This window comes from Protopterus annectens, chromosome 10.part0 (genome assembly GCF_019279795.1).
Source record: "Protopterus annectens isolate FY-2018-M chromosome 10.part0, PAN1.0, whole genome shotgun sequence".
Classification (NCBI taxonomy): domain Eukaryota; kingdom Metazoa; phylum Chordata; order Ceratodontiformes; family Protopteridae; genus Protopterus; species Protopterus annectens.
Window position 1 is genome coordinate 1,078,483,441 of NC_056744.1, and position 25,705 is coordinate 1,078,509,145.

At 38.3% G+C, this 25,705-nt stretch overlaps 1 protein-coding gene across 1 annotated transcript in view; it reads right to left on the minus strand.

The window, feature by feature from the left end:
* LOC122813483 (cytochrome P450 4B1-like) overlaps positions 1-25,705 on the minus strand; it is a 517,660-nt gene that overhangs the window by 99,623 nt on the left and 392,332 nt on the right. The window contains exon 10 of the mRNA XM_044085822.1: positions 5,458-5,522. Coding sequence (XP_043941757.1) covers positions 5,458-5,522 — 65 coding nt within the window. The remainder of the gene's footprint in view (positions 1-5,457; positions 5,523-25,705) is intronic.

The following is a 25,705-nucleotide window of genomic DNA, read 5'->3' on the forward strand; positions in this document are numbered from 1 at the left end:
TCATATGCAGATATCAAAGTTTGTTTTGGACATGGGTTATGAAAATTATGAATTTTTTTCATATTTTGGTAAATAACTTTACAAGGGAGCATCTGAATGTGCCATGTAATACCTCATTGTGAAGACAGTATTGATAGTTCTAACATGGGAAAAGAATAGTGCCTGTATGTTGTACTCATGTGCAGATATCAAAGTTTGTTCCGAACTTAGGTTATGGAAATTATGATTTGTTTTCATATTTTGGTAGATAACTTTGCAAGGGAGCATCTGAATGTGCCAAGTAATACGTCATTTTGAAGACAGTATTGCTGGTTCCAACATGGTAAAATAATTGTGCCTGTATGTTGGACACATATGCAGAAATCAAAGTTTGTTTGGAAGTAGGATATGGAAATTATGATTTTTTTCATATTTTGGTAAATAACTTTGCAAGGGATCATGTCAGTGTGCCAAGTAATACCTCATTTTGAAGACAGTGTTACTCCTTACAACATGGTAAAAGAACTGTCTGTGCACTCTACACATGTACAGATATCACAGTTTGTTTAGTCTTGTACGATTATGAAAATTATACATTTACAATACTTTTCATTATTATGCCCATATCTTTGCAAGGGAGCATGGTGATCACACAAATAATGCATCACTTTGAAGCTGACATTCAGATGCACAACTTCTACACTGATATGTAGGCTCTGTCTGTTACAGGTGATGAGATATTATGCTTAGTTTATTTATCAATTATGAAAAATAATATATTAATCATATTTCTGTGAATATCTCAAGAATGGAACATTGCACAGTAATGGTTAAGGTAACATTTTAAAGCTGACATTCATACTAACAAATTAAATTCAAATTGTATGGGTCTGCATGGTACATTGACCAAGATATTATGCTTTGTTTTTCCAAAAAGGTAAAAAATATGCACAATATCAGCATTCCTTGCCAAATATTTAATAATGATTTTGATATACACTATCAACATTTACACTGCTGGAAAGGTCAGTGTCTGCTGAACAACTTTTGTGTTTACATTTTTAGTCTAGCTCTTATAGTTAAAGAGTTATGAACATTTGTTTTCTCTATATTATTACAAATGGATTTTCTGAAAATGAGCTCAGGCTGCACTGTTGTTTCTATGGTGGAATTACGCAGGCAGCTTTTCCTGAGCTGCTCCGGAGTGAATGAGTTAAATGCTAAACAATGCATAGTCATACCCTTTGGGAAGAACAAGGTCACCCCTAGTTCCTCTAAGCACAGGAGAGGTTATCAGGGATCTGGATACCCAGGTTGACAGTAACCTTTCGTTTGACACTCACGTTGCCAAAGTAGTTGGGAAGACCTTCTACATTGCCCACCTCATCATGCAGGGATTCACATCTAGATCAAGGGAGGTCATTGTTCCCCTGTACTCATCACTCATCAGACCAATGATTGAGTACAATGCCCCATTCGGAATGTTTCTGACCCAACACCTGCAGCAATTGGACAGGCCCCACACATTGCTCACCAGACGGATAAAAGGTCTCAAATGTATGTCTTATGCTGCCTGACTGCAGGAACCCCAGCTCTATTCAGTCACCTACCATCTGCTCAGAGGTGGCCTGTGCCTGTCATACTAGGCCATGTCCAACCCGGAATTAATGAACATGCTTCACCTCAAAACCTCTAACTCCAACAGATCTACATGGGCAGGAGACTTAAACCTCAACACGGCTATTCATAGGGTGTGCTGGAGGGACAGATTCATCACCAAGAGACTCCCTATGCTGTGGAACATCATCCTGGTACATGTGAGGCTGGGCACCTCGCTGGCTTTGTTCGAGAGAAATCATGACCAATGGATGGGTGATCGCAGGTATACCCCAGGGATAACCTCAGTGTCACTGCTTGACAGAGGCACAGCAACACAATGGGCATATTATCCTTAGAACTGAAGGGGTGGCGGAAGCCACATAACTCTGGGCTAGGCTTATATATGCCCTAGGGCAGATAGCCTAGTATGAACCTATGCACCTATGAACATAGGCCTGGTGCAGTTCCTGCTATTAGGACAGTGGTCTGCAGCAAGCTATTTAGTAGTGGGCAGTTTTAGCAATTGGTATTTGACCATGGCTAATCCATGTTGCTTCTTGTTGTGGTACCAACATGGGGGTGTGGTTATCCATGACATTTATTGCTAGTCACCCTCGTTTTGTAGCTTGTTCCATGTTTTTGCACATGTACATCCCTGTATGAGGTGTGACCTGGTAGTTTTAGGGTGCTGGTGTGGGCTTTGTCCCAGTTGTCTATTACAGCACTGATATGTACATCCTCTATACTGTGTGCGGTTACACTGCACACATCTTGCTGTTTATACTTCTGGCATTGGGTAGCATTACATCTAGGTTCCTATCCCTTGTGGTACCTATGACTGTGGGTTTGTGTTTGTGTGGTTTGCGATGGGTGAGGGTGGATGTTAGTCAGGGTCCTCAGGTGTGCATATGGTACATGGTGTTACATTACTTGACACATGGCATTCATGCCTCGGGTGGTGCTGCAGGGCTGCCTCTGTCGGATGCACATACTACACTCCCTGTACATGTTTGGAAGCAGGTTGTGTCATGTTAGGCATCCCTGTTACTATATGAGTGAGTCAGAGTGGGTATCAGTCCCAGTGCTCCTACTGACCAAGTGTATGTGCTATGCGTTGCCTCTTTGCCAAGGCCAGGGCATACTGGGCACACCTCCTTCTGCCTACTGGGGCAAGGTCAGGTTGTTCCTCCTCCGAGTCACCCTCTGCCTGTGGTGGCCTTGGCAATGGTGGGGGTATGTTTGACCCAGCCCTATGCTGGTCCTGCTGCAGCTGTTTCCGCAGGATCATATTATGTAGCATGGCACATATCATGATCATTTGGGTACATGTAGTTGGTGTGTACTGCAAGGCTCCACCAGATGTGTCCAGACACTGGAACCGTGACTTGAGCAGCCCAAACACACGCTCTATGACGTTACGTGTTTGTGCGTGTGCCTCATTATGGCATTCCTGTTCAGGTGTGTGTGCATTTCTGATGGGTGTCATCAGCCACGGCTCAAGTGCGTAACCTGCATCCCCCACTAGGTGTCCGTGTGGGAAGTCCCCACTGGCAAATGATTGGTACAGCTGCGTCAGATGCCAGATGTGGGAATCGTGGTAGCTCCCAGGGCAGCCAGCACACACATTCATTATTATGCCCTGGGCATCACACACGACCTGGCAGTTGATGGAGGGGAATCCCTTGTGGTTCATGTAGGCTCTACCCCGCTCACCGGCTGGTGCTTTGATGCGTATGTGCGTGCAGTCTATTGCACCCAATACCTCAGGGTATCCTGCTATTTGCTGGAAGAGACGCATATTGCTGGCCACAACCTCACGGGCATTGGGGAAATATACATGATCACCGACATGTGCTGACATGGCATCCAGGAACTGGTGCAGTACCCTGGAGGCTGATGCCTGTGATATCCCCATCATATCACCAGTTGGTCTCTGGAAGGTACCTGTTGCTAGTATTCTTAGGCCAACACATACCTTGGTTTCCACTGGGATGGGTTCCCCTCTGTTGGTTCTGTGTGTGAGGCGTGGCCTACACAGCTCAACAATTTGCTGCAGAAGGTCTCTGTCCACTCTGTAGCGCTCTACTATCTCCAGCTCATGTAACCCATGGTAGGTGACCCTGGGCCTGTATACTCTTCTCCTTCTCCTCACTCTGGGTTGTCTGTCAGCATCTGCATTATCACCACCCTCAGCAATTCGCCTATGCCTGATTATAACAGCTATGGCAGCCCCTAGCATTTCTGCTCTGAGTTCAGCTTTTTTCAGTTTTCAATTCTGATAGCTTACTTTCTTGCAGTATCTCTTGTGAGAAACACCCTGCACTGCTCCTTACAGTGTTTTAAGTGCTGGGTTGGGCTTCTAGTTTGCCTGTGTAATTGCTTGCTTCCAATTGTTTCCACCAATTAACTCCAGCAGTATCCTCTGGCAGTTTCCCTGTATTTTGGTTGTTTCCTGTTTCCTCTCTGTTTCCTCAAGGGGAGCTATGTGCACACCAGCTTAAGCATGCTCACAGTCACTTAAACGCGTGCACACATCCTTACACGGTGTTACACGCGCGCACACATCCTTACACGGTGTGAACTTGACTGACTCATCCCACACTGTCCGCCCGTGCAAACCGTCGGTTTGCAACACGCCCCACATGTTGAGCCTGCCTTACGCGCTGCAGCGCATGCATTTCAAGAAAATTTGAGTGTAGGGATAGTGTGCACCCTCTATTTCTTGACTTTCCTAGTGTTCTGTTGGGACACACCTCTCTCCCTGATGTCTGTCTGTCATCTGTCACGTTACATTGCCCTCCAATGTGACACAGTTATTTCTATCATTCCCCCCCGTGATGTCACCTACCTCTTACTCTGTTCCTCCCCCTTCTATAACTCTTACACTACTCAGAAAGTGCTCATTACCTATGTGGCAGTGTGATTCAGTATTGTAACCCTCATTTACATAGGATTGCCTAGTAATGCTTAGTTACATGTCTTACACGGAGCTTCCCCCCCTTGACAACCACTAAACGGAGGCCATATTGTTTTTGGTCTGCAAGTCCCTCCATTGACATTCCATGTAATACATAAATCCCACAATTGTGGGCTTATAAGCTTCGGTTTTCAGTTTTAGGTAGCGCACCCCGTTTGCGCTGGTGTGCGCTGCAGTTAAACATCATAATCCCACGAAAAAAAAAAAAGTTATTTATAATATTTTTGCAACACTTTTTCATGCTAATGGCCACATATTTGGCCATTGGCATGCTTAATGAAACATATGCACCCTTTATTTGGAGCTGACATAGCTCCGTTTTCATTTTTGCAGAAATGTACTCAGTTGTCAGCTGAGTACATTTCTGCAGCTAACACGTCCGTTACACGGACTGGTTTGGGCTTCTTGGATCACTCAAATACCTCATTTGCATATATTTCAGCTGCAAATGAGGTATTGAGCATTTCCACGCCCAGTCCGTGTAAGAGACGTGTTAGCTGTCTCTTACACGGAGGTTTGGGCTGTTCCTGAATCGGGAGGCTTACACGGAGGCTTACACTACTCTTGAACCTAGTAAGCCTTCCTGAATCCTGCCCTATGACTAAGAATATCAGAAAAACACTTTCAGATTATTCACAGTGCCTCAAACAAACTACAAGCATTGCAAGTTTTTACGTAAATGAACGTGAAACTTGAACTGGGAACATGTTCTGTAACTTCTACTCTTTGGTCTCATCTACAACACCAGGAGAAATACACATACATTTAAAACACAACAGCCATCTAACTGAATAATCAGATTAATGGATACAGATTTCAAGCAGACTGAGAATTCTGGACATAATGCAGTTTAAAATACAGTATGCACTGCCCACACAATTCATTTAATGAAAGAAGATTACCTCTGGGTCTTCCCAGATGTCTGGCTGTCTATGAATGCTGTATATACTAACTCCAATTCTTGAACCTGTTAAAATACACAAGTTGATTTTATTTTATAAACCTTACATTTTATCATGCTCACTGTTTCAAATTATGAATAAAGCTTGAAAGATTTTTTGATAAAGGACTACACAATAAGGACATTTCTTGAAAACTGTTAAAACTATGCATGCAGCTATATCTCCCAACTGTACAGATTTTTGAAGAATGTCCAGATTTTTGCTTCATATTTTTGGTCTGTTTTTCAAAATATTGTGGTTTTCTGGCAAATCACTAAAGACTAAAGTTAGAAAATTACAGACATTTGAGTTTCAAACTTCATACCCTTCAGAAATTCCATGTTAATGCAAAACCTGTTATTCTATCAACCTTCTAATTTTGGAAGATCATTATTTAAATATTGTCCATATTTTTGGGCATCTGACCATAGACATGCACACTTACAACACCAACGACTAATTCTTTCCAAAACTTAAAAACTAATTTCTTACTCTCTTAACAGAAACAGGATGATATAAATCCAAACCCCCAGCTATATATACTAACTCCAAGATCGCACTACAGTGGGGAAAACCGCATGTACCTTTTACTTACCTTACAGTACTGTACACACTGCCACTTCTTCAAGAAGTCCACAAAACGTCTGCCATACTACTTTAGATACTTTCCATAAAAATGTAGAGACATACCCATGTTTAGAAACATTACAACACTACTTTCTACTCTAGTATTGGTATTCTGACAGTCGGCACTTTAAGTTACAGTAATGTTTTTTTATCACAAGCAAGCCACAGGTGAAGGGAAATACATTATGCCTATGGCTTAAAATTCAGTATTTTGAAATGCAGCATTATAAGCTTTCAGCATAATGAGACTCAGTCAAATGAGTTTTCAATATTTTGAAAATTAGATATTGTGGTCTCAGTCAAATGAAAGTAATTATTTTCAGTCTTCAGTCATGTGAAGTAGACCCATATTATAATATATTATAATATATATATATATATATATATATATATATATATATATATATATATATATATATATATATATATATATATATATATATATATATATATATATATATATATATATATATATATATATATATATATATATATAGGGTTCCTATTACTGCATTGAATGCTTAGGTTGTCAAGGGCTTAAACGTCGACACCTAAACGTTGAACGCTCAAAACCAACACTGGACAATTAAGCAAATTTTTTCCCAGGGAAAAGATTTGCTTGGCCATCATCGGGGATTTGCCCTTTTCCCCAATGTAGAGCGATCTCTCTATGATTAGTGTTTTATAGTATGCTTCATTTTGTTGGCTAAGTGAATGTTTTCACCGTGAAAAAATTTGCATAATTGGTCGGTCGCGGTTTTGAGTGTTCGACGTATAGGTGTCAACATTCGACAACCTAAGCATTTGACGCGATAATATAGACACATATTTTATATGTAGCATTCGACGCTGTAATATAGACACATTTTTTATATGTGTATAATAGATATATATATATATATATATATATATATATATATATATATATATATATATATATATATATATATATATATGTGTGTGTGTGTGTGTGTGTATACAGATATATACCTAAGGTTATTAAACCCTGCCCAATACAATTGGTAAGCATGGCTATGCTCAAAAAGGTCCGGTAGGGTTATTAGCCTAGTAATCACTTATGAACCTATAAGGAACCCCCCCTCCCAACATGGGGGGTGTAGGAAGCTTTCCTTTACAGAAAGCAATATGCAAATATTTTAACCATTCTGTTGTAGGCAAGATGGGATTTTCTTAGTATGATTTTGACAAACTAATTTTAATCCATATCAAATGTCAACAACTCTAATTCCTAATATATTTTTACGATTAATGAAAAACATTTTAAGGAAATGTGCATCACTGAAAAACTGCGAAAAAGACACTGACATTTCACTTAACAAACTGACTTTATGGGATGGATTTTACCCAGGATGTGAAAAAATTAACAGCTGGCAGGATAAACACATTTTTTAAAAGCAGGTCATACCAAAAATGTGGGACCAAAGGCTATAATTGTGGAGAAGCATGTTTTTTTTTTTTTTTATCATGGTACATAATGGAAGATGGATTACATTATAATGTAGACTCTGCAGCAACATCTACACTTGCATAAAGTTATACAAAGTAACATGCACATAACTGAAACAATGTGAAAGGCAAACTACAATTTTAGTGAGTCAGTCTAGTAACAGAGATAACACAAATTAAATATGGCGCAGTGTGGTGTGTTCCTTTTTTTTTGCATGGTATTAGTTGCAACAGTAAACCAGTGTCATGGCCACATCCAGTTCATGCAAGCTCAAGGGGCATGCATGATGTCATTCAAATGGTTATCTTATATTTTACCCATTTAATTTGGTACTTAAATGTTCCTGGACCACATTGACATATCTGAATGTCGTTATGACTAGCAAGGTGCACCTGCAAAATGACCGAATCCTTTAAATTACTTTTGCAACTTTTGCAGAATTCAAATATTACAGCACTGTCATGTGCTTCAGATTAGCATTTGGCATCTACATTCAGTTTATGGAAACACACAGAATAAAGGTAGCTGCTAGAAGACTGGCACAGAAGCAAGCTACCTCTCTGCAGGGCTGAATTGCTGGGTTTTAGACTTCGTAAGTGCTAGTGAACTTATCACAGATAAGGTAGGAAGCATAATTGGTTTTGATTCCCTCACCTTCACCTGGTGCACGAGGAAGGCTGTCCTTCACTCTGTCTGCAACACAGCCTACAATGAAGATTCAGAAGACTGAAGCAGGAAGTCTAAAAATAGGAATGGCCCAGTGCAGCAGGGATACAGTATCTGTCTGCACAAAGAGTGACTCATGATCAGCTAGTGACCTAGGTTGTCAGAAAGCTGGCCAGGATGACGGGAGAAGCTTGACCAGGCAGAGATCAACTCACCTATTTTGGAGGGAGGGACTGGAAATGTGTGGTTGTATCAATTACAGTGAAGGCCAGAGAGATAACCAGTAGACCATAGCATGCAATGGATGAAAAGGCACTGAGTGCATGGAAGCATCTGGGTCACAGCACATCGTCATTCCCACAGGTTGTAGGGCATACCTCAAAATACAGCTCAGCCAGTCTGTGATGGTTTACATGTTATGAGACCTCTCCTTTTGTGCAAATGTGTGTATGTGATGACAATGGTGTGTGTTCAGCTTTTAATATGCATATATACGAATATCTGCAAAACATATGCACACGTTTAAGAACATTCAACACCCATAATTCATATAGTGATTTAGCAGAGATTCAAATAAGTTGATAAAGTGATAGCAATGTTCTCTGTATGCACACATTTTGCATGGAATTAAGAGTGCATTACAATTTTCCAATCCTGAGTCTAATTCCATCACTACAATGCACAGGTCAGCATCTGGTACCATAAGGTGGACGCTGTGAGGTGATATCAGTCTGGTAGGATTTTTTTTTCCCTGAAAACAATGAAAAATTACAAAATTCGGCCCTCCAGAACCATTTAAATTTGTAAAGCCATTTGTCTCCTATCATGTAGGAAGAGGTCCACATGCTTTTGAATAGCAACAAAACTAAACAAGAAAAGTGAAGAATTACAGGAGACTCTTTACTTTCTGCTGCAGGCAAGGAACTGGAAGCCATTTGCAGTTTATGCACATTTTCTAAGGACTAGAGTGTTGCATATACTCAACAAATAAGCTGAATTAACATTTTTGTGCCTAAAAACAAATGTTATGGTATGAAAGGGCATGCTTTCACAGATGTGTTCAAGCTAAGAGAGAGTCTGCTGAAGTGTTTGCCAGGTGCTGATATGAACTGTCTGAATTTAATCAGACAAAACATAAACTGATTAGAGACAACAATAATGGGACTGGATGACACCGGACTGTCTCAAAAACGTGCAGGCAGAAGTAAACTTAACTTTGGATAAAGCAGACTAGATTTCCAGAGGGGCTGAACTAATAAAGATCTGAAAGATTAATATAAGTACAGCAAACAATGTAGTTAAGTAAAATGAAAAACAAACAGCAAATACAGTAAAAAGTATGAGAATGGCCATAACAATTGTGTGCATGAGAAACAAGAGTCAATGAACGCTCGGCAAATGTGTGAGATGTAACCATTCATATAATGAATCAGTGGGGTACAGGAGTCAGAAAGTATAAGAAAACTAACATAATGAGACATTTTGTTCTTACTTGCAAAAATAAGCTGATAAAAGAAATTCCCACTGAAAATAAAACTGATGAAGACATTCAAAAACATTTTTTCCTGGCTCTACTGACTGCTATGCCAGACTGGCAAGTCAAACTACAAATACTAGAAATACCAGGAAGCTTTGAAATAGATACAGGGGCTGATGTTACAGTAATATGTTTGTAGTTGCATGAAGCAGAAACTGAAATACATAGCCCTAGAAGTAAATTCAGGTGTATACAAAAAGTCCTACCAATGACTGAGTGGAAGAGGCAGAACTATGGCATTTGGACGTACATACAGAAAAGTCCATATGTTAACTTCCTCACTATAACTCTGACATGCATATTGGGTCTGACGTCAGTTGAATGAAATTAATGTAGATGTATTTGGATCCATTGGTCTGCTTAACTGAGAGCCAGTGAAGCCAGATACTTCCCACAGGACTTGATCACATCCAGAATGGTACCATATCCCATGCTCTCTAAAGTAGAGTCAGAACAGTACTCAAATGTACACAAACAGTGCAAGTGAAAGTGTAAAAACCAGGAACCAAACTAACAAAGACTACAAACAGTTCAAATCACACTTGGCTGGATGATAACACTCACTTTATTCTGGACCGTAAAAACAGCAATAACTGTAAACACATTATTAGAGTACAAACAACTATGTTGGCAGCTATGACTGAATCTCACGGCTCCCCCCGATTTGAACGACTGTTTCTATTATGAGTGTTTTGAAGGTGACAGCAAGTGTTCTGTAATCTTATTTCATTTGCAGGAAGTGATTACCTATATTCATATTTATTTTCATCTTTATTTTCATTTAGTTATTTCACTATTTTTATGATTATAGTGATTTCTTTGTAGGTTGTGCAACAATGTTTTTAGTTATATATCCTAGGGTGCGTGTTCCTTTAAAATCACATCTACTGTGCTTTTATTTGCGTGGAGGTGTTTTTGATTGGTGGTTTTGTATTCCAATTGGTATTCAAACTGCTATTCAGTTGTTCAGCATTAACTCTGATGAAGTCCATGGATTTTGGATGAAAGTTGTTAGTTACTGTTGTTTTTATCATCCAGCCAAGTGTAACTGAACCTACTGAATGGTGTGCACCTATGATACCAGTTATCAAAAAAGAATGGTAATATGAGAATGTGATTTTAAAAAGTTAAATAATGCAATGATGAGAGAGATGTTTATTTCGCTTACCTTTTAAAAAAATGCAGCTAGGTTGGTTGGTGCAAAAGTATTTTCTACATTAAATGTTTCAAGTGGATTTTGGCAGATACCCCTAGAGAGACATGGTCAAAAGCTAATAACCTTCATACTTGGACAAGAAAGATCTGCTTTAAAAGATTGCCATTTGATATTATTTTGGCAAAAGAAATACGTAACCTTTCAAAGGGCACAAAGGCATTGTTGTCACTGATGATGTACTTCACCTTAGTCTGGATACTGAGACACATGACACAAAACTGGTTGGGAACCGGCATAATGGTTAAGGTGTTTACCTCAAAACACAAGGTACAAGGATTGCTTCTCACCTTTAGTCACTGTCTGGTTACTGGGTAGGTGTGCAAGTGTAATTAAGGGTTTAGTAAGTGAAGCTTAATTAAACTATTTGGTATTAGCCAATACGCAAATGATGTCAGTTTTGAAAACAGTATTTAACTGTTTTTCAAGCTTGTTTGAACTTGTTCTGAAGAGATCCTTGAATTGTAAGGAAGAAAGCACTTTACCTAATTTTGTAAATAAAAATGTGTTTGTTTCATCTTTGTTTGTATTTCTACTTGGATTTGGAGACCAGCACTCCACACTACACTAATCACCACTTCTTCAGGATCACAGGATCATAGGAGATGACTAGGTTATCAACCTGGAGGTCATTCTAAGCCTAGCCATTTCACCCAATGTAATGCCACAGAAATGTTAGTTAATATCCAAGATTGCATTTAGTAATGACTGCCCATGTCTAGGAGGATTGTGGGCACTATTCCTGGTAAGAATTTATAGTGCCTCATTCACTCATCCAGATTCCTTTTGAACAGTGTTAAAAAACCTTATATGTCTTCTTTAAGGGCGTTCATCTTTAAGAACACCTAATGTTTACATCTTGTCATACATCCACACATACCTGCTATTGCTTGCTTGCTCTATTCCACATTCATGAGTAGAATTTAAACACACAACCTTTCCCGCTGCCTGCTTCTTCTGCAGAATGTTATAGGAAGCACGCAGTAAGGTAAGGTGCTGTGTATGTGTGAATGGCAGGTTATTTTAATGAAGCTCAAACCCTGTACCTCAGTTACAGGAGAGAAGAGCCTGAATCCTCTTCATCAACTACAAGACTGTTTCAGTAGATTTTCAAGGAATTGTGAGCTTCAGTGCATTTTCAAGGAATTGTGAGCTTCAAGGGAAGAAAAGTTTACTGCTTCTCATGCTAAGTCTGTCTTCAATGTGCAGCTGTTTTGTTTAGCAAATGGTCATCACTGTTTGTGCTAGAAAATTTGAAAGCAGTGTTAGTACACCAGGTAGCATTGCATACTTGCTTTTGATGCAGAAGGCTGTGGGTTCTACTCCCACACCATGTAGATGGAGAGCTGATACTGTGTTATACTTTAAAGATGGGGTGGGGTGCTGCAGTCCTGAGTGTGTCCTCCTTTGGAAAAGATGCTTTATAACTATGAACCTGATGTTTACCACCAATTCCCTATTGCAATATTACCAGCTTACCATTTTTTTAACGTAACATTGTCAATTTATTCTTCAAGGGCAGCAGGCACTGAGTTTGTAGGTGAAACACTGAAATATAAAGTTGTGTGCTAGCAGCAACCTTTTCATTAGTTACATATCTTTTTAAGGTGGACTTATTCAGCTGATTTACTTCTGCAGAGAATGTGCATATTAGCTGATACTGGTGGATTGAAGTTTGAGTGGGCTTTTATGGTTAAAATGTTCTGAAATGGTCAGTTTTGTCATTATTGGTTTGTGTGTTTTGTTTCATTGCTTACTGGAAAAACATTCAAAACTATAAATTTAAAACACAGTAGCAAATGGTGCTGTATTTTTCCCCCTTTTTTGTTTTAAACAAGAAACATGTTTATTAAATTATCATGTATGACATAGGCAATCTTCCATTTATATAAATAAAAATAAACCACACACACAATTTCAGTTCCAAACATTTTACATTACAAACCATGCTGACACAACTGTAGCTGGAAACATTATGCTTCACTTATATTATATCCAGTCATTGTCAATCAAACATTACATAGCTCTTTCAAATTCTGCCTTCTTTTAAACCTCATTTCTCCTCTGCATGCACTGATCCCACAATTCCCATTTTTTTCTATGTAATTTGCTCCTACCCTTTTCTAAAGATCCTAATTGTAGTTGTTTTCTCTCTGTTACTATCTTTGCTACTTTTAGTAATGTTGGTTTAGACTTTGACTTCCCTTTTGTAGTAATTGCTTTTTTGGCAGCCATCATAATTAGACTCATTAAGGCCTTACTATGTCTAGGCAATTCCAATTTTGTATTGTTTATTTATTTTATTTATTTGACATTTGTTTACCATGATAGCCCGTGTGGGTTACAAAACCCATTTTCAGTGGAGGCCCGGAGATAAAAGCTCCCATACGTTTATCTATGTGATCCTTATATAATACTAATAAATGTGTCATACTAAAACATATAAAGTTTACATGCAATGAACATTTCAAAATGAACATATGGAGTTTACACACATTTACAATTTAGAGTTTTATATACATTGAACATGTCAAAATATACAGCTGGAATTTATACACTTTCACAGATTAGAAGAGTAAGTTTTGTACACATAGAAGTATAGCTTACAAATTGTTACAGATGTTGTTAAGTCAATTGGTGACAGTATAGAGGAAGTTAGCATATTATGAAAAGGTAGTACAGTGGGAAGAATAGTGAGTTTTGAGAAGGTAAGGGGGGGGGGTCTAGCCTGGAGTTATGCAAGAGCATAGCCATGATTTACGTGTTCTTTTAAGGCAGCTTTAAAGAGTAACAGGCTAGGAATTAGGGTAATGTTTGGTGGGAGGGAGTTCTATAACTTTGAGACAGAGTACAAGTATAGAGATTTTCTTGAGTTTTGGAGTCCTGAGTTAGTTTTGGTGGTGAGTAGGTCAGCTATAGATCTGATAAAGTATTTGTTACATTCCTCTGCTATTTGAGATGGGGGTCTAGTGGGAGAGGGGGAGTGTTCTTTGTTCCTGGGTTGAGGAAGGTAGATATACAGTGCCAGAATTTTTGGGGGTTATTTCCGTGTTGCAACTGGAGGTTCGAGTAATAGGATTGTTTGCAATTGTTGTCTAGTTTGGTTACTCTGTTACTTAATGTCTTGCAGGTCTGGAGGTTGTTTTGTGTTTTATTGTTTCCATACATTCCATGCTGTGTCTGTTTCATGAAGCTGATGCAGTCTGAGGTAATCCATGGATTTTTGGTTGTATTTACTCTTTTACTTAGTACAGTACTCTCAGAAATGTGGTATTGAAATACTGCACAGCATCCTTAAGGGGTAGAGATTTTAGGAGTGTCCAGTTTATATTTTGTAGTAGGTTGTTGAGAGTTTGTTGATTAAGTTTAGTTGTATTTCTACCTGTTTTTAGGCAGTATTTGTTTTGAGGGTGGGTGGAAACCCTAATGGCAAAGGCTGAGAGGTGGTCACTTAGTGAGCCTGGGAGTGTGCCTGAGGAGGAGAAGTTAGTTAGGGAAGATACAAGGATCCAGTCTAAGGTGGATTGGCTAGTAAAGTCTTTATTGAATCTTTTTGGGTCTGAAATTAGTTGTTTGAAGTCATACAGATTGATATTTATGTTGGGGGAGTTGGCTGTGATGGATTTCCAATTTATGTTCATGTTGCCCAGAATGACTGTTTCTATTTTAATGTTATCAGATGTCCAGGACAGTATGTCTTCCAGGACTGGTAAATTGTTTTGGGTGGGATGTAGACTAAAAGTATACAGATTTATTTGTTATTGTTAAGGTTTGGGGTGGTTATTAGTATCTCTGTGTTATGAAAAGAGAGTATATTGTTTGGGTAGCGAGTTATGTTGATTGTGGAGGGATATAACAGAGCTATTACCTTTCTCATCTGACCCAGTTTGCCATACTTCTCCCCTCCCCTAACTCCATTAGTTGTGTAATTCCTGTTTGTTTATCACACACTTAGTTCAGTACACCTCCAACTACCACATGTAACCACTTTTTGATATTACAATTTCCTCTAGCCTACCAACTTACAATCCTGCCCAGGTCCTAACACTTCAGCGCTCATCATAATCCCCTCTGCTTTTTTACTCTGCCAAACCTCCCCTTACAGCAACTGTAGTACTACAGCTATACAGATGTTATGTCCTTCTGCATATTCACCCAATAGGGCTTACTTTCTAATTACACAAAGTACTAACACCCTCTCAATCTGAATACTTCCTACCTGCTGTTATTTTCCATTTTAGCGATAGTTCTTTTTCTATGTTGTTTCTGCTAGTTATCTCAGTCTGTCCAAGGTCTAGCACTTCCCACTCCATTTCCCCTCTGCTACACTCTGGACTCACTTCGCTACCCTACCCCCATTCCCACCCACTCCCTTTATCATTACATTTAAAGTCCCACAAACCACATCCCACTGCTCTATAAACCAATAACATTTTTCAGCATCACACCTACTCCAACCCATTACACATCACCCACTCTCTACATCACATTCTCTCTCTACCCTCAATCAAGTCTCCTACACTCCTACTACAATCCCCACCCTGTCTACATTCCTCCCACAACTTACCTCACACCCACACTCATTCCTTAACCTTACACAGTACATCCACCATGCCTTCAAGTCACAATGATGTTAACTCTCAGCTCTGCTAACCTTCCTACTCATATCCTCTTACTACTCTACCTCCTATCACCATCTCTACATCTCCCATACATACACACCCACTATGCCTTATCACAGTCCACAATCTTATCTAAACTCTAATATCAGCATATCCTCACAACATTTCAATTTCATAAACCTCTTTTTCCCTTTAAAATACCTCTCCACACATAAACCTACTCTCCTACCATACAAAAGCTTCAAGCCACCCTATAAAGGCATACACAGCTACTTGCTTAAGCCTTCTCTACTTAATCTTTGTGGAGACATACATAATAACCCTGGCCCTGCACAAAATTGCAAACCCCCTTCCAAACAGTAAACCCTTCCACAGCTATCACCTCTCCTCTTACCCATACCACTTCTGACCTACTAATCCTAAATATTAGTCTAAGAAGCATTCTTAACAAAATTCCTGAATTCCAAGCTACACCTCACTGTACTCTCCAGATATCGCTATATTTACTGAAACTTGGTTAAAAGACCATATTAAAAATCAATGAGTTTCTGCCTCAAGGATATAACATCCATAGATTAGACAGAAAGCTCAAATGCGGTGGCAGTCTAGCCATTCTTTATAGAACTAACCTTACCCTCCAGCAACTAGATATATCTGCTCTTCTAATGACTGACTCTGAAGTCATAGTCTCTCATCTATACATCAACAAAAACAAGTCCATTGTAATTATAGCCATATACCCACCCAGGTTATAATTGCCATACCACTAAAAATTTACTTGGCTGGGCAACCTCTAACTTCAATCAAGAAACATTAATCTTAGGCAACATCAATCTAGACTGAACCTCATACACCTCCACTATTCCAACTAACTTTGTAAACCTATTTGGCTTCTTCCCATTAATCACCACCCCCATACGAATCAACAAGCATAACAACAAACACTCCATACTAGACTGGATTCTCTCAAACTGCCCCAATCCATGTACCCAAGTCGGCTGCTTCCCTGATGCACTTAGTGACCACCCTTCCATCTATGGCACCTTCCCCTAGACAAAGCCATTGTATACTTCAATAATGCATTTTTAATATCCTAAACTCACTAGCTCCTTTTAGAATAACCCGATGCAAAAGCAGCCCAACTCCTTGGCTAACCAAAAAAACAAGTAACATCAAGAAGCAAAGAGATAAAGCATGGCTAAGCTACAAATCCACTAAAACCCTATCCTCCTTACAGAACTACTGCCAACTACGAAATCTTGACAAAAATAAAATCCACAATTACAAGAAATTGTACTATACTGTAATCCAATATAAACATAAAAATAATCCTAAGAAATTATGGCAGGCCATCAAACATCTGCTTTCCCCCAGCCAAACCTCCACCCCCTCCCCTTCAATCCCAAATAGCAACACATCAATAGCTGTCCATTTCAACACACATTTCATCAACTCCATCCAAACCTTACTAAATAACAGCAACCAATCCCCTCTAACAATACCCACTATTTCCATTCCCCACTCTCCCTCCTTCTCATTCAAATCCATCCAGACTAATGACATAAAAAAGCTCCTTCTCAAACTTAAACCCACTACTCTTGCCGCTGATCAACTCCCAAATTAATTTCTTAAACTTGGAAGTGATTCCATTTCCTATTCAACATCCATCCTTATCAATCGCTCTATCATTGAGCAATATGTACCATTACTATGGAAAGTGTCTCATATCATTCCTCTGCATAAAGGAGGATCTTCTGCAGATATAATCAACTACAGACCCATTGCCATACTCTCTCCCATTAGCAAAATATTGGAGAAATGTATACATTCCCAACTTCGAATGTACTTACTGAAAAACAACCTCCTCCGAAATGCACAGCATGGCTTTAGACCAAAACACAGTACTACCACAGCTCTTTTATGTTTCAGTGATACTGTCAACCATAAAAACAACAACAACCTTGTTTCTTCTATATTCTTTGACATGTCTAAAGCTTTCAACACCGTCTTACAACAAATACTACTACAAGTACTAGCCTCTATACATTTGTCTTGCTCAGCACTTGCTTGGTTCCACAGCTACCTGTCTAATCGACAGCAAGCTGTCAAGTGGGCTGATGACTTATCACCTCTACCCATTACTACTGGTGTCCCATAAGGCTCAATACTCGGCCCCTTACTCCGTCTTAACAAATAGACTTAACTCTGCTAAACCTTACACTACTATAGTACAATATGCAGATGACTCTGCAGTCATCTGTTCAGCCCACTCCTATCCAGAACTACAACTCAAAACACAACAAGCCTTCTCAGATATAGAACTATATCTCAAGTAGAACCAACTCATACTAAACCCCAACAAAACAAAGCTTATGATATTCACTCATAATAAAGCCATAGAACCCTCCTCCCCCTTTATATCCTCTCCTCCAATGGCACCAAAATCGAACCTATAGACAACACTAAACTTCTAGGAGTCACAATAGACAGCTCATTAAGACATGACAAACACATAGCCTTAACAGTCAAGAAAACACATATCAAACTTGTTGCCTATATAGATCCAGAACTTTCATTACCCCTCATATCAGACTTGCCCTTGCTAGAACCCACCTTCTGTCCACACTTTATACACCTCCCCCATTTTCACCAACCTTAGAAAATCAGAACTTTCTAAACTAGAGACTTGCTACCACAACACTGCTCGTTTTCTGCTAACATCCCCAATAGAGTCCATCACTGCACTTCCCTTAAAAAACTTCACTGGCTAGAACTGCCACATCTTCTAACACTTAATCAAATGCCAATTGCTCATAACATCATTTATCATCCAGATGCCTGTCCATCACTAAATTAACTAATCCAACCCTACCACACATCATGTACTCTCTGCTCCTCCAACAAACTACTTCTAAAAACCCACAAATCTAGTAACTCTGTTGGTGACTCTCTTTTTGCCAATCACATTGCAAAATCCTGGAACTCTATACCCCAATACATACTCACTGCCCCCACCATCATCATATTTAAACAACTACTCAAAGAACACCTTATCAATAACTGGCTCTGCACCTGTAGCACCCCTGGATAATCTCCCTCTTCCCACTTCACTTCCCACTCTACATTATTCATTTATTTTTTACTTTTTTTTCCTGTTTTTCCTCTCTTTGTTGCCATATGTCAATGGATTGTTCCTGGTGTTCTGTAATTTGTGCATTATAATTGATATTAATGGTTAGCTCATACTACTAATATTCTAATATCTAATTTTGCTAATTTTTTCATTATGAATGTTAATGTTTTATATCTTCCTTGTATAACATATGTATATCTTTGGAGCTTTTCTCCTCAGGCCGCTGCTGAAAATGGGCTACCCAGTCAGACTATCCCGGTAAACAAATGAAAAATAAAATAAATTTCCCCGCCTTTTTTTTTTGGTCTGTCTAGTCTGAGTATGGCAAAGGTGGGAGGTAGAATATTGGTATCTTTTATGTTGGGGTGTAGCCAAGTTTTGGTTATGGCTAATATATCGGTTTATTTTTTCGGTCCATGCATATAGGGGTGTTATTTTATTACAGATACTTCTTAAGTTGATAGTAATCAGATTTTAGCTTTTGGAGTTTGCTTGTTTGTTTGGTCCAGGTTAGGGTGTAGTAACTTTAAGCTCCAAAGATATATATATGTTATACAAGGAAGATATAAAACATTAACATTCATAATGAAAAAATTAGCAAAATTAGATATTAGAATATTAGTAGTATGAGCTAACCATTAATATCAATTAATATATAGTAAGTAAGTGTATAATGGGTTATTTTTGGTTCTAAGGTTCATAGCTCAAAAAAATAATTTCCTTAATTATACCAATTTGCTCACTCAGTATCTCTGACAGAACAGTCTGCAGGGAATCTTTAACGTCTTCCAACTCATTACACTCCCAGAAAATATATTCCCAGTTACCTCTTTCTTACCCATCACACCTACAACACTTGCAGTCTACCTAAGGAAAATTTCTTTGGAGTCTACATGGGTTAAGTGGTGCTGTATTGTGCAAGGACTACAGTTTAATACAATAAGGAAGATGAATCAAAGAGCACATGCATATATGTATGCATGGTCCTAAAAATGTGTGCAAGAGGCCTATGGTTTGAAAACAGCTCAGAGGTAAACTTAATCTGCAACTGGCCCGATGCATTTTCTTTGAAATGTGGGTTTCAATTCAGTTGCAATGAATGTGAGTTTCAAGTGCATAGAAGTTGACTGTTAATACTAAGTCTGTTCTCTTTGTGTATCAGTGTTTGTGATATAAAATTTGAAATAAAAGTTTTAGATTAAATCCAAATATCTGTACTCATTGTATTAGTAAAGAATAAAATAGCATGCATACTGATAGGTTTGAACAGTGTTTATGGTAACTGGGGAGAAATAGCCCAGTAATAGGACATTGGAATGGCTTTGGGGGGCCTAATCCATTACCCTGCCTAGGGCCCCAATTGACCATGAGCTGGCTCTGAGTCCAGCCTGTGTTAACTAAGCTATATCAGATCCTAGACACAATAAAAGTCTAGTGCACATTTGTACCAGTCCTCCCGACAGTGCTACATCCACTGACAGATTTACTAAAAGATTTTCCTCAGTCACGTAGGAATGCTCAACCCCATGTTTTCATCAAAGTTAAACAAAAGCTGAAGTCTGGTCTGGTGTTTGTTTACTGTTATGTCACCAAACCACTGGTTATGAGTGCTGTATTCTGTAATCATGGTCTGGACACCAGTTGCTCCAGAATGCTAACTAGTATAACACAGATATATTCACAAATAGCAAAAAATGTTCCGTGCAAGTGTGTGTGTATGTCAGAAGTTCTTAAGATACCTATTAGGGCTAGAGTGTTTCCATTTCCAGACTGACCACAAACCACTATTTCCACTGATGTATTTCTATGATTTGGACAGATTACTGACTAGATGCCAGATGTTGCTTTTGTGAGTGGGACATTTAAATACTAGAGCAATCAATACATACAGAAAGAAGTGTGTCATGTCTTATATGTTATCAAGAAACTCCATTGCTGATCAGACACTATTTGATATCAAAGAATATATCACTGCTTTTAAGTACAACATCATGGTTAGTGAACCAGTAACTACCAAAAGGCTAGGAAAACTGAAACAGGCTATCATACAGGACAAAGACAAGCAGTCATTAAATGTGTGAGGTATGGGTGACCTAGTACCTAGATACATACAAAAAGATCTAAAAATACTACATCATCAGAGAACAACTGTCTAAACACAAAATGGTTTGCTACTGTACCAAATCAGAATTTTTGTATCTTCTTCACAACATGACAAAATTTTCAAATAAATGTATGAAGGACACAAAGGCCTAACTGTCACGACAGAAACAAAATATCAACACGGTGGTCTAGTATCAGCAAGGACACTGCAAAGCTTGTGTCAGTGTTTCACTTATGCATGATACTTAAACCATTCTAGTGGACATAACCATTGCTACAGACTCCATTACCATAAACTTCACGGCAAAGAAAAGCTGCAGAACTTTGTGACTGCAAATAAGAGGTGTTGTTTAGCAGTAACCTATTACAATAGGAATATTACATACATCAACAATGACTAGCCAGATTCAAGACAATGTTTACCAGATATGACAACCTACTGAACTGAACACAGGTAATGGTTTACAGTTTGTATACATGTAGTTCCAGCAATTTCTAAGAATTATGACTCTGTACCAACTACATCAAGTTCTATCTATTCACAGTCCAATGAAGTTGCTGACAAAGCACTCCAGACTGCTAAAAATATTCTTTGTCAGCATAATCCTCACAAAGCTCTTATTTCATACTGTGCTATTCCACATATTGCTGATGGAGCAAAGCACATTTGATGCCTGCTATTAGTGTACTTATTCTGGAATCCAAACTGAGACCAAAAACTAGCCTCTTCAAATCTGTCAAGAAAAGTGACCAAAAAGCAAAAGACCCTTGCAAGCATTTTTTGACAGGGATTATTCCCTCTAGACTCTCCTTGTCCTTCAGCTATGGCAACCAATGCACCCAAGGCTGGAGGAGAGATAATATGGGAAGTTACTGGTGTTACAGTACAAAAATGCAGATGAACCATGAGCCTACATTGTACAAACAGATGACAATGCCAATATGAGATGTAACCAGTGACTGGCTGAAAGTTGTATATGTGAGAGCCATACCACATTTTCAGAACTAAGGACGATGAAGTCTTTAGCCAACTGATATATACCAATTCCACTGAATGCATTATCAAAGCCAGCTGCCTGAGATAAATGTGGAAGATTGGAGTTCAAGAAGAGTCATAAGGCTACCTAGAGTGCTTTAAAACCTGATGCCACTGTACCTGACATTATTTTTTTTTAGTTTCTCCCACAGGTTATTGCCAAGTGCGAGCGATCAGGCAGGGCCATGAAGAGCATATGACTGGTATTATAGGAAGAGCAGTTGTATTCATGGGCAGATAAGTGACTGACTTCTTTTTTTGCTAACATTTGAAAGAGTTTAGCAAACTGTTTTTTTTTATTTAAAAAACAATCTCAAATATTGTTTTAAGAATATAATAACATTTACTAGTATGCAGAACATTTGAAATTGTTCCTAAACTGTTTGCACCACATTCATGAATGCGAAAGTGGTTTCTTCACATCATGGCATTTAATGAGTTTAGTGTTATGTACTTGTACTACTTTCATTCTCTATTTGAGCCTTTTTTAATAAAAAACAGTTTTGTAAATGTCATTAAACCATGGTGCACATAAATGGTGTATATCCCTCAGTGACATCAACTGAAGGATAACATGAGGTGCATCTATAAACTTTAATAGATGTACCTTTGTGCGTTCTCGCTAATGCAATCATTAAAGTCTGTGGACACACTGCACGCCTTCCTTAACTTGATATCTCTGAGGTTAATGTTTGTGGTTTAGCCTCAGTGATAGAAACTTGGGGAAAATGTTATTTTTAAAACATTTTTACTTGAAGGGCAGCAGCCAAAAAAACATTCTCCTTTGGAAAGAAAATGCTGTTTGCCACTTACTGCCCACATACCATGGTGGCACGATTATGTTTCTTAAAGTGAACAAATCGCTTTAAATAAGTGCACTAAACATGCTTATGCTAACAACACGGCCTTTGTTTTGAATATTAAATCAGGTTCACTTGCCAATAATGGTAGCAATAAATAATAAAAAAAGAATCAATAGTACAGATTTATGAAAGCGGATAAAGGGAATGGGTTGGTTATCATGAAAATGTCTGATTATCAAACTCACATGAAAAACTTACGTGATTAAAAGAACTACCAACTGGTTAGAAAACGTTTGTAACATAGATCATCAGTTAATGGATTTATTGAATAAAAATTACATCAAGTCTGGGCACTTATGAGTTTCTTCATGTTGAGGTACCTTTATTAGGGATATTTTTCGGAATTCCAAAAATACATAAAGATTTAACCAACCCACCCTTTAGACCTATTGTTTCTGCTAAGAAAAGTAAAACTGTCACCATCTCTCATTACTTGGATCATTTATTTTTTAAAAGATTCGTGGGAATTCCTGGACTTATTAAGAAATTACACATTTAAGGGTACAGAAACATTTTTGGTTACTGTTGATGTTGTTTCTTTATATACTTCAATTGATCAGACCCTTTGAGTAGAAGCTGTTAAAAGTTTTTTAGTGGAACACACCACTTATGGGGACATGATGGTTCAGTCCATTTGTTTATTATTAGAATTGGTCTTAAAGAACAATTGTTTTCTTTTTGACAGGAAGATATACCGTCAAACCAGTGGGGTAGCCATGGGTGCAAAAGTAACACCTGCCTTTGGTGTTAAGTTGGTGGGAACTGTCCTTTCTGACCAAATTGGAAAGATTTAAGCATGTTTTCTATACAGGAGGTTTATTGATGATTTGGTATTCATCTGGAATGTGTCTGCTGATGAGTTACACTCACTTTTGGATGAAATTAACAAACACACACTAGGACTGAAGTTTGTACTGAGTGAAGTTGGCACGAATGTGCACTTCCTGGATTTGGATATTGCTATGAAAGTCGAAAAGAGGAGATTCACCAGTATGATGTTTAGGAAAGCCACTTACACCAATAATTTTCTCCACTATGAGAGTGGAGGTCCTCTGTTTATGAAGTTGAACTTGGTCAGAGGGCAAATTATACGTCTCAGCAGACTCATTTCAGAATATGAAAATTTAATTTCTGAGGCAAACAAGCTGTTACTTATGTTTGTTCAGAGTGGTTACCCACATGACAAGTTAAAAAGTATCTTGAAACAAGTTTTATTGGTCAGGACGGAAAAGTTTCCACCAATTTTAACCAGTGGGTTTACTCCTAAAAATAATAATAACACTGATAAAAAGATGGATAGTGCTTTCCCTCTCCGCATTAGTTTGTATTGTAACAGGATTAAACAGGCTATTTCCAATAATTAGAAGGTCATTTTTTAGGGAATTGGGACCTAGCAAGGGTTCTACATGACCACCCACCCCCATTTTATTTCCAAAAAAGTAAGTAGTGTGAAATCCATACTGGAGGCAGGGGAATACAGAACTGTTAGAAAACCTATGTGCACATATCCCTGTTATAACTGCAGGCAATGTAGGTTTATTGATTCTTCTAAAAATATATTTTCCCCCACATTCATAAAATATGATTAGAAAAGGTAGATTCAACTGTAAAAGTTGTGGAATAGTATATTTAGCATCCTGCTCTACTTGCCACAATTTTTATGTGGGAAAAACAGTAAGAGTAAAAAGAATTTATGAGCATTGTTTGGCTATTAAGAATAAAGATGTGAACAATGCTTTAGCCAAACATGCTCTAGAATGTTTAAATTTTAAGAAATGTGTACTTTTTGTATTGGAGTGTACTGACTTATCACCTTATGTAACAGAGTACAATAATGCTCTTGAGATTAAAGAGCTAAGATGGCAAGTGTTTTTGAAAGCTGATCAAATTCCTGGTTTAAATGGCACTTTAAAAGTTAACTGCCCTTTAAATGATAGGCTATATTATTAAAATTTGCCTTTTTGTTATTATAAATGTTACTATAATAACATATATAGTTTTATGAAATGGATATAAGTTTATGTATGTTTAAACCTATATAACAATCAATTAATTCAATTGGTGAAAGCTGACTGGGCTATCAATTAATATTTTTGTATTTAAATGGTTACCTGAGATTGTTTGTTAGTTCTGATGAAGTTCGTTTATATTAAAACGCAAGAAAGAGCTTAACTGAAGAATTAGTGTGGACAGTCATTTTTGTTTTTTTATTCACGTTTTGTTTTACAAGTGCATTAAACATGTTTGTTTTACAAGTTTAGAGAGACAGATTCTCTATCCTGTGGTGGTTGTGGTGGATATAATAATAATGGGGTGTTTACAGTTTTGATACCAGTCAAGAACCGGTACAAGAGGTAGACGCGATGGCAAGGTGACACATACCTGTCCAGCCTTGAAGGTGTCTTTCATTGAAAGGATGTTCCATCAGGTAAGAGATTGCACTGAGGTTCACTCATAATAAATGCAGGAACTGAGGTAAGAGGAGTGATACTGACAGTACACATGATGGACTCTGACATTAACAATGGAAGCAAAAGGAAAATACATGTGTGATGGGGGTGGCAGCAAGCAGCCATCAAAGAATGGCAGACAGGCCCTTTGCCTGTCTGCCCTCCCCAAAAAGTTGCAGTAGCGAGCTAAGGAAATATGCCCACACTGATAGCAGGATGCTGTGGTCAGTGGGGAGAAAACAATGCCATCTTTTCTAAAGGAGATCTGCATTTAAAATGTTCATTCTAGCTTCATTTGACATATAGGCATATGAAAGCATGGACTCTATACATCTCATTATTTGGGATTAGAAAAACACAAGCTTAAAAGTACTAAACAGTAAGCAATATAATACTCATTTCCCTGGTTGTATAAATAAGGAAGGCATATCTAATGAATTACCAGGGCATGGCTAGCCACTCAACGGTATAAAAAACTTGGCTCTAGTTGA